Below are 9,854 nucleotides of genomic sequence, written 5' to 3'. Positions count from 1 at the left end.
TGCCGCATAATTAACCAAGTTGAAATTAAAAATTCGCTGTTTTTCATACCTGCTTTCAGACATATTAAAGTATTTATGAAACCTTTGCGTTACATGAGTAAACGTAGCTGCTAAAAACAAATGTTGGCAAATAATAAATTGCGAAAATGCATCTCTCCAATTTGAAAAGGAATGTAGGTTGTATAGGGTAACAAATTTTGTTTAGTTCGAGTACGAGTAATTGCTTATTTGTCAGGGCTTCTCGTTTCTCTCATTAAAGTTAATCCACAAGTTATCAATAAAATAAGACAATCCATTGGTGATATTCACGGATACGACCTACGCATTTTATAACACAAACATAACCTCTAACGTTTTAGTTTTTGTACTTTCGTTTGTACACTATTTTGAACTTTTATTACAGAGACTCTGTCTTCATCAACACTAGTAGGAGTTTCATCGATTAATTTCGAAGTAATGAAACAGAGTCGATCGGTTTTCTAAAAATGTATGCTCAAAGTCAATTTAACATTCCTGAAGAGCTCGACCCACGGAAGTTTATTCCGTGAACAGAGCTGCATAATTTTTATGAATGATAAGTGAATCCAAGTAAAAGATTTTTGTGGTCTTGGCTCATTAATTCTGAAGTTCATTGATACCATTTTTGCGTGGGTTAAATTTTATTAGCCTCCAGGAGTATTTAAATCCGTTTAATAGGTGTTGAATCCATTTGAGCTCTAGATTTAGACTCGAAACATTATCATGAGGAATTGAAATTGTATTTTATATTTGTTGCCCATAAATTACACCAACCGTGCCGCGACTTGGTGCCGGGTGGCAAATTCCACTTTAGGTCGCACACTGGAGACGCCGTTTCCTCCCCTCCCACCCTATGCTGCCATTCTCTCTTGTGCCACCGTACTGAGCGTTTTCATTTGTGTTTTAAGATGAGCAGTTTTGAGGTTGAGGATTTGCTTTTCCGCTTCCTTTGTGGCTGTGTGAGCTTTGTTCAGGTAAGTATTCTCTTTTCTCTTTTGTAATTTACTAAAGACTAAGTGGCGACTATCAGGTTTACTATCACTACTTTTACTTACTTGTAACAATGTCCAAAGAATTTGTTAATGGCTTTTGAAGAACTTTTGGATACCTTTAGCTCTGGTAAATATCTAAAAAAATGTCTGAAAAACCTCAAGACTACATTTCTTCCTGTGAAGAATCTATAAGAATCTGAATAATTTTTAAAAATATTTGATACACGACTGAAGAATTCTTCTGAACCTTTGAATGAAACGAGCCTTTAAAATTCTGACCACTTTCTGAGATATCCTGAAAAAACCGAAATTTTCCAAAATCGTGTTTTTTACTGAAGGTATTTAAGAAGATATTTTAAAATAAATTACGCACTTTATTATGACCACGTTTTTCCCTTTACAAGATGCTAGTTTAAAATTTCAAGTCTGACATTTCGTCTCCAGTTAACCATCAACTTTTTTTTCTTATGAAAGTCATTTTTACCTTTTGTGTCATTTAATTGAGCATTTTTTTTCTGATTTCAAAAATGTAAATATTACTATTTTTTGAATAAACGGCGCTATTCATTCGTAAAAACGCAAGAAACTACAGCTCGTTTATTCCTCGAAGAAACATGAGAATTTCAGTGTAAGTTCGCCTATTAGATGCCCAGTAAACAGTGGCCGATATTGGTGGGGATTTCCTCACTAAGATCAACCACCGGATTATTAAAATAACATTCTTCTAGAATTATGACAATTCCAAATGCCAATTTAATCGGAAATTGTTACTAATAATTGATATAAAATGAGCAGAATTCCCTCGTTTACTATTTAGTTTAGATAATGTACTTAGTAGTAAGAGTAAGAATTTTTATTTCTTAATGAACGATCACTTTTTAACAAATGCCATAATCCGAATACCATACAAATTTCAAGTAAATACTTGCGAAGTTAGCGTTTTACAGTGGTGCCCAAATATTCCTTGATAAACTAATAATTCTGTTCTTGCAGATATCGCATATAGTAAAAATTGGATGTGTGCCAACTTTCCTATTTATCAAATCTTTTTGAAGTTTCAATCACAGATGATGCTTCTAGTAAAGACAAGTATATCTTATATTGTAAACAGCAGATGTGCACATGCGCAGTGCCAACTTTCTTATTTATGAAGATATCTTTTCGATATTGTAACCATTGATGATTACAGTATCGAAAAAGACACCACTAATAGTAAAAATCGAATATGACATGTGCAAATGGGCAAAAATATGAATGCAAAATGATTATAAAAAAAAGAGTTTTTGTATGTTTAAACCGAAATTCTGTACAATTTTTTTGAACAGTTTCTGCACATTGGATGAAGCCTATGATTTATGCGTTTATCTTACAAAATGCCAGAATGAATCTGAATTTTGTGGCACAGTTTCCAAAGCTATAACCTAAGGAATACAAAAAGAACGAACTAAATATATTGAAAATCTAGGAACCTCGGACCGACAGACGGACGGACAGAGAAAGTGACTGTAACGGCGCTCCCAACTTCGTTAAGAAGTGCGCTAAAATCAGGGGTTGGAACCCATATGAAATATAGGTTCCGGTTCCGCACTATTTAGGTAGAATACCGGTACCGGTTCCGGGCCTGTGACCAGTAATTTTCGGTTCCGGTTTCGGTTCCAGTTTTTTTTCGGTTTTTAACGTTTCCGATACAAATAAATAAAATTATTATTAAAAACATAAATTATTATTAATTACAGAAAATAAATAATCCATACAATTAGAGTACATTGTTCTTTTGCATAAACATATTTTTTAAGTTTGATTGACACTAATTTTTAGCTTACGCGTCTGTGCCTGTCTTTTTCTACTTTCCTTCTCTTTAGCAGTAGTGTCAACTATTGCTTTCCTTATGCACTCTTCACCCTTCTTACTGTTTTTGATTCATTTTATGGGTACTGGTCACTAGAAAATATTTTATACTTTAGTATTAAGGTTAAGTTGGCCAGCTCTCAATAAAAGTGAGAATTTGGATTTTTGGCTTATGAAATTTCTTGCAAATTCCACAACAGAACGTAATTCAGAAGGTAGATTTTATTCTTGGCCATCAAGTCTATAAAGGATCAGTCACTGGCAGGGTCACTGGTGATGAGAAATGAAAGCGGATATGATACGTGTTCCAGAAAGTATGATAAATGCTGACTTAGATATTTACATTTTTGAAATCAGAAAAAAATTCTCTCTCAAACAACACAAAAAGTAAAAATGAGTTCCATAAGAAAAAAACGTTGACTGGTGACGAAACGTCAAAATTGAAATTTAAAACTAGCATCTTGTAGAGGGAAAAAAGTGGCCATAATAATGTGTCATTTATTTCGAAATACCTTTTAAATAACTTCAGTAAAAAATAAAAACGATTTTGCACAATTTCGTTTTTTTCCGGATATCTCCGAAAGCAGTTGGATTTTTTCAGTTTCAAAACTGCATTTTGTCAAGTATCAAACAACTTTGCTAAATTTAAACTGTCTAGCTATCTCTTACAGTTTTCGAGATCCCCATGGTGACTCTCGAATTTGAATCAGCCTGTATAAGCAAATTGAATAATGTTAAATCTAAGAAATGTTTTAACACCAACACTTCAGAAGCAAATTTTAAGAGCAACAATATAACACGCGTTTCCCTCTCGCAAAGCGCAACGTGTCGACTCTGCCTACAAAAGAGAGGGTACCGAAAAATACCGGTTCTTTGGCACTTGTAATAACGGTACCGGTATCGGTTCCGGTTATCATAACTTTTTTAATAACGGTTCCGGTTCCAAGTCAGAGGTTTATAAATGCAATCGGTTCCCGTTCCGGTACCGGTTCTTTTCGGTTTCGGTTCCAACCCCTCTATAATCTCTATAAGTATAAAAGTTGACACTGCGTCGTTTGCGCATGGCAATTTTTATTGTTTGTGATATGTTCCCTTTAATAGAATCATCTATGGTTCAAATTTCAAAGAAATGTCCATAAATTTGAAAATTTCCAAAGCGCAGACTGACATGCGGACGGAAAGATAAGGCTGCACACAGCCCACCCAATTTAAACACAACATTGAGGTAGGAAAAGATCTATAATTTTACAGTCCCATTGCAAAAATTTAAATAAATGAATAGTGCAAGAAGTGGATGACAAACTCTAAGGTGTAATAAGAAAAACTAAAAGTGGCGTTACCCGATGCCTCACTTTTTCATCTGAAAATCCAAGGTGGTGGTGAGCATGTGAAGTAAATCAGCGCGTGTAAAAGAATTTCAAACATGAATTAAATTGGAAAACGCTCCCTTATGCAGTCACGTATTCGAATTGAACGATATGAGAAATTCTGATGTACTCAATTTACTGTCAAAGCTATACCGTCCTTGCTATAAATCATACAATTACAAAGTTAGAATAATCAAATAACGTTGTGTATAAGCTAACCAGTTGCCTTAATCTTACGTATTAAATGTCACGATCCTTAATTACAAGTAAACTAATTTTGTACGATCTTGAGACTTCCCGACAGTTCCCCAACGCTCAAAGATGGATGATCTATTTCTACTTTACATGTATAAGTTCCCGTGCTCTGTGGAGTAACGGAACCAATCGTTACTTTGTTGCCGTTAAGTGATAGGTCCTTCTATAAAGTTAAGTTACTAGTAAAACATTAAGAGGCATTTAGTAATTAATTACTTTCACCACAACACCATCGACATCCGTAATTGAAACCGGATTGATGAGATTCGAATCGTACTTATAAAATTGCTTGCCATCCTTGAGCCATGTTATTGACACGATCGGAAACTCTCCATGGTCAACGTTGCACTCAAACGTAACGCTCTCTCCGGAATAAGAAAACGACGACATCTTCAAGTGGCTTCCTGTAACTATAATTAGGTTACTAATATATTAAAATGGATTACAGTTTTAGTTATTTTGGGCTTAGGGGGTCTTGCGAATTTGCATATTTTGTTTGCTTAGTCGGAATTTATGCAAACTTCGTTCGCTAAACGTTTTCAAAACACGTCAATCACACATTTACATAGATTACAATTAAGTTGTTCATTTAACTATGGATTCGCGTATACTCTAGTTTCTAGGTACAAAATAGCCGAAAACATATCACGTACACTGTTAAATCTTAAATTCATTTAAAATTAACAATCTTCAATGTTTAGCATTAGTTTATACAATGCAATATAGGCGTAGGTATCTTAAAAATTCTACCAATTCATTTCGCGCTAGGCTCGAAGCTCTCGACCCGCATTGTATTGCTCGTGTCAATTCCCTAAGTCACTAAGATATTTGCGCCCAATTGAGAGCACGTTCTGAGTTGCTTTTATTACTTTTTCTGCAAACAATATTCTAGAATAGTGTACATTTACGGTCGAATCCGTCATGATTAGACCATTATGTTATAAACCAGCAAATGATTTTCATTGTGACGCCATTGATTTCCTGCAGAAATTGCGAGACGATATTTATGTCGTGAAAATCGTTTACAATGGATCTTCCATTTAGAAGATTGAAACATCTGGGCCGGCCATGTTAAAGCAAGCATTAGTGTGTCCTTCATTAAAAACATAGGCGCATACGGTAGGCTTTTAATAATCAAAATTTAAAAGGTTCTCGTGGAACGTGTTCAAATGAATGACTATTAATTGAATGGAAAACCTGACCTCATTTTAAACCCGACGGTGAATAAAACATACGCTTCGAAATAGAGAAATGATTAAATTTTAAGCAAGCACGATATGCATTAATTCGTCGAAAGTAATTTGTCGAAGAGTGGGCGTAATGTGTTGGGGGTTCATTCAAATATTGGAATGGCAAAAGGGATCCAATAAGTTGAATATTACCCGAGTTAATCACGTTTTTATACATTACACCAAGACGAATACGTTTGAATATGTCTTTGCATTAACCATCTTCATCTTAAACAGACAGTATCTAGTTTTTAAAATTCAAAATTTAAAATTCAATAATACCAGTAACTGATATCTGAAAATACTTTTAAACGATCTATTTTAGAAATTCCTACTACTATTTAATACCTTACAGTAACATGTAAACCATTGGTATTGTACGATTTCTATACCCATAAATTCTCGTAATACTATAGATCATGCATACAGAGAATTCGGCCATTCGACAAAAAAACAATATAAGAGAATGGATATTTTATTTTGTAGTGAAAGCGGGAGGACAGTCAAAGACACACGATCGAAGAGAGTGCAATATTGTTTGGCTCAGTTCGAATCTCATAGTACTTCCAAGCCATTTATTTTCATTTAACGATAATTAATTGAATTAAATACACAATAATTTCCACGTAGCTTTTATAAAGTTCACAAAACTTGCGTGTGGTCTAATTGTTTCCAATGAAATTGATAAATATAGCTACTGGAGGCGCAATTTGAGGACAAGACTTAATTAAAGTTAAGGTTAACGCAGTTGTGCTTTATTATTAATTATTAATATTTACCCTTTGCTAAAATACGTGTCCAGGTAACGTCAAATATTTGTAATTGGTAGTGAGTTTGCCGAAATATGCAAGTAACTAACGTAACCGATATTAAATTTAGCTGAAAGGATTAATCAATTCCTTTTGGTCGCCTCTTTTTGATTTTACTTTATATTTTATCATTTCATGAGCATAAATTGTGCTATTTTGGAGAAATTTGTTCTGGTTTAGGATAGTTGAAAAAGTTTACTGCGGCTGTCAGTGAGGTCAGAAGGGCGCTCATCTTGTGTGCCGTATCCATAATTTTCTGTACGTACTATCCCGTCGATTCACAATCCATCAAGCCAATTGAATTAAACTGTGGATACAGAGCGATTCCCTGCATCGAACTACTATATTTGGACGTAGGTACTGCACAAACAAAGAATTATTAACTTAATATTCGTTTTCCTCGCTTCTTTCGCCGTTTCAGCTTCGTGGGAGCTGATGCATAAATTTTTTTAATTTAAAAAATTTGGCTTGAAGGTGACTGATGACATTTTGAGATTCTACAACGAGATACGTAAAAATTTTTTGCAATGTCTGTTCAGAGTGCTCAATTTACTTGAAATTGATCATGAGGTGGAGTTAAAAAAAATTAAATCTTCATCGTGAAACACAAAACCAGTAAAATCTTATACAGTGAGTTTTTTTAAGTGAATATATCTACAGTGCCATTACCCCTATGACACACGCGTGTCGCAAACTGAACTAACCTTTATTTATAGCTCAGTGAAGTATTCCAACTCAACAGAATTTAACATTGTATTAGTTCATTTTAATGGGAATAATTCCAATATCTGATCAAAGTATCCTCCTTCATTTTCTAAGCAATACGCTAAACGATTATGGAATGCACATAGAAAAAGGGTTTAATTTATTGCATGCAGTATGCGACCCCCCTTAAAAAATTTGGTTTTGAATTTGTATTTTATTCAACATAGGAAAATGTATACATATACCGCTCCATAGCGAACGTGTACGAAAGTATGTCTGGAAATAAGAGCAATAACAACACGTCCATGTTCGATAGAATTGGGCATTTTCGTGAAAAAAATAAGTATGATCGTGGTATGGGGATTTTTAACTCAGTCCGAGTTAGACCATCAGCGAGCACGCACCATTTTTTGGTGCGTTGGAATTATTTTTGGTTTTTTCGTATTGGTGCGTGAAAATTACGACGGAGTTAGACTTTCAAAGAGTTGGTGTGTGAGAAGCATAACTACAATAAATCTAAATTGATTTTCGCGAGCGAGCACGTGCCAATTTGGGTACGCTAATCATTATTATTCTTGGTGTATTTCATGTAAATACAAAAGGTTGTGGTTTAACTTCAAGAGGGACTACGTATAAATATCGGTGAGTGAAAAAATGGCTCCGCAGTCGACATTTTTAGCTACGTTGCGATAATATCCTCTCGTATATGTGAAGATTTGCGATCTAAGTTCAAGAGTTTAACTTCTCGTAAAACATACTAAGTAGCGAGAACTCCTAAATTTCTAGTACGTGGTGGAGAAACATTTAAACATATTCGGAATTGTGACAAATTGCCATTTTATATACCGGGTGGTGACTTGAACAACGCGCCACAGGAATTTTTTTTTGTAAACCCCAGATCCGTTGTGAATTTTTAGCGTATTTTTGAAAAAAATACGCTATTATATTCGCTATTGCTGGCAGGCCTGCTGTCCGCGTGAGATCTCCATAACTACAATAGCTAGAGGATTCAAATTTTCACTAAAAGCTTTCTGCTATAGTGTAGATGTGCAGGCACTAGTCTATTTTGAGTTAGATTACTTGTAAGATCGATAATTGAAGAAAATAATTTCGATATGGGTTTCGGAGGTGCTATAATTTTACCGTTAGATAGCGCTACCAGTATAAAAACTTATTATTTACTTTGTGATTTGTTTTACAAAATGAAGACGTACCTTCAATTGAAATTAAATAAAATTAATTATTTAACGCAGCCAAAATTACTCGTGAGATCGATAATTTTAAACTTCGCTAATAAAATACTGACCTGCATGACCAAAAATGCGCTTTAATCATGCATATGCTGATTTACAACTTGTTTAATAGCAGCGGCAGCTAACTCGGGTGCCTTTTTCACAGGGAAATTCCAATGAGCTGTTTCTTTTTGTTGATCAAATAATTCGACTATTTCATGCATTATATTGAGAGTTTCAGGTTGAACAACTTATCTCTCTAAACTCATGATTTAGGCTTTCTGAAATAACTTTTACATCAAGTTACATAATCTCATAATGTCGTAAATACAGCAATAACAAAAACCATAATGGTAAACGAAAATAACGGCATGCGTAAGCTGCCAAAATAGAATCATTATATCACGGGTTGGAAATACTCTAATTGAGTTTTTATTCAATGGTATCACGGCTCTCTGTTGGCCAGTCTGAATTATTTTGATTTGTTTATTTATTTCAATCAAAACTTAAACTGGCATAAGTCGGACGTCTTCAAGTCAAAACAACAGATGATATAATATTCTTGTATGATGCCTATTTCAGCACTAGGGAACACATCCTTCTAAACACTAAATGGAATGAAGCACTTTCGGTATTATATTTTGTTAATAAACAACGTTAGAATTCATAATATTTTAAATAAAAATCAAATCTACAGAAGAAGAAATTAAATTTAAACTTCAGCGTGTACTTTGAACTTAATTATTCGAAAGCCCATAAGTAATAATTGCGCTCACCTTCGACTACCACAGTTAATACCACAATTTCCAATAAAATAATCATGTTGGCCAACATTGCAATCAACTATGTCAGTAATCACCTTCAAAACTAATCAGTCTTTTCACATTGACCAGCTTTTTAAAGTTTACTTATTTCTGTGTGATGCAGATTAGCGAATTGCTTAATTTTTAATGATATCAACTGACTTAAAGGTTACAAGAAACAAAAACAAGTACAACGATATGACGTTTATCAATACTGTGTTTGTTAATGAACTACACTATATTTAGATCTTCGATATGTATTATTCTGTGCCAGAGAACAAAAGCGTAGCGAGAAGGCGACCGACGTCAAATTAATTTTTCCTACACAAGCCTAATTTTACCTTTCATCTCTTTGCGAGGGAAGGAAGGTATTTCAAGTAAACTTCGTTTATTTTGGTGAAAACCTTCTTCTTGAAGAGAGAAAACGAATTACTCTCGAGCTTTTTGTGATACTCGTGTACTTCGACGTTGAGCTGCTGTATTGCATACGTAATTTATAATGAAAACAAAAATAGTGCACTTTACCTACTTACACTCATAAGGGAAGATTGTTTAAATGCCTCGACACGTTTCGGTTTTTAATTTTTAATTGTTTC

At 34.2% G+C, this 9,854-nt stretch overlaps 1 protein-coding gene across 2 annotated transcripts; it reads right to left on the bottom strand.

Annotated features, from left to right (window-relative positions):
- Positions 1-4,078: 4,078 nt before the first annotated feature.
- LOC116169560 lies at positions 4,079-9,411 on the bottom strand. 2 transcript variants are annotated; one of them, XM_031485677.1, is made up of 3 exons: positions 9,232-9,411; positions 4,697-4,884; positions 4,079-4,643 (listed from the first exon to the last, which is right to left on the bottom strand). In XM_031485677.1, exons 1-3 carry the CDS (start codon positions 9,287-9,289, stop codon positions 4,497-4,499), a joined length of 393 nt encoding a protein of 130 aa, XP_031341537.1. In that variant the 5' UTR covers positions 9,290-9,411; the 3' UTR covers positions 4,079-4,496. The 2 variants fall into 2 exon arrangements, with proteins under 2 accessions (XP_031341537.1, XP_031341536.1); XM_031485676.1 differs by having other exon boundaries at positions 4,697-4,890; positions 9,232-9,404.
- Between the last annotated feature and the right edge of the window lie 443 nt (positions 9,412-9,854).

Source organism: Photinus pyralis, unplaced genomic scaffold, assembly GCF_008802855.1.
Source record: "Photinus pyralis isolate 1611_PpyrPB1 unplaced genomic scaffold, Ppyr1.3 Ppyr1.4_LG4, whole genome shotgun sequence".
NCBI classification, from domain to species: Eukaryota; Metazoa; Arthropoda; class Insecta; order Coleoptera; family Lampyridae; genus Photinus; species Photinus pyralis.
Note: the sequence above shows the minus strand (reverse complement) of the source record. Positions and strands in the feature narration are given on the sequence as shown.

Coding starts and splice junctions, on each gene's coding strand:
- LOC116169560 (XM_031485676.1), bottom strand. CDS start 9,289: ATGTTGGCCAACATGATTATTTTATTGGAAATTGTGGTATTAACTGTG. Junction 4,891..9,231: donor ATTAACTGTGGTAGTCGAAG/GTGAGCGCAATT, acceptor ACCTAATTATAG/TTACAGGAAGCCACTTGAAG. Junction 4,644..4,696: donor TCGATGGTGTTGTGGTGAAA/GTAATTAATTAC, acceptor TTAACTTTATAG/AAGGACCTATCACTTAACGG.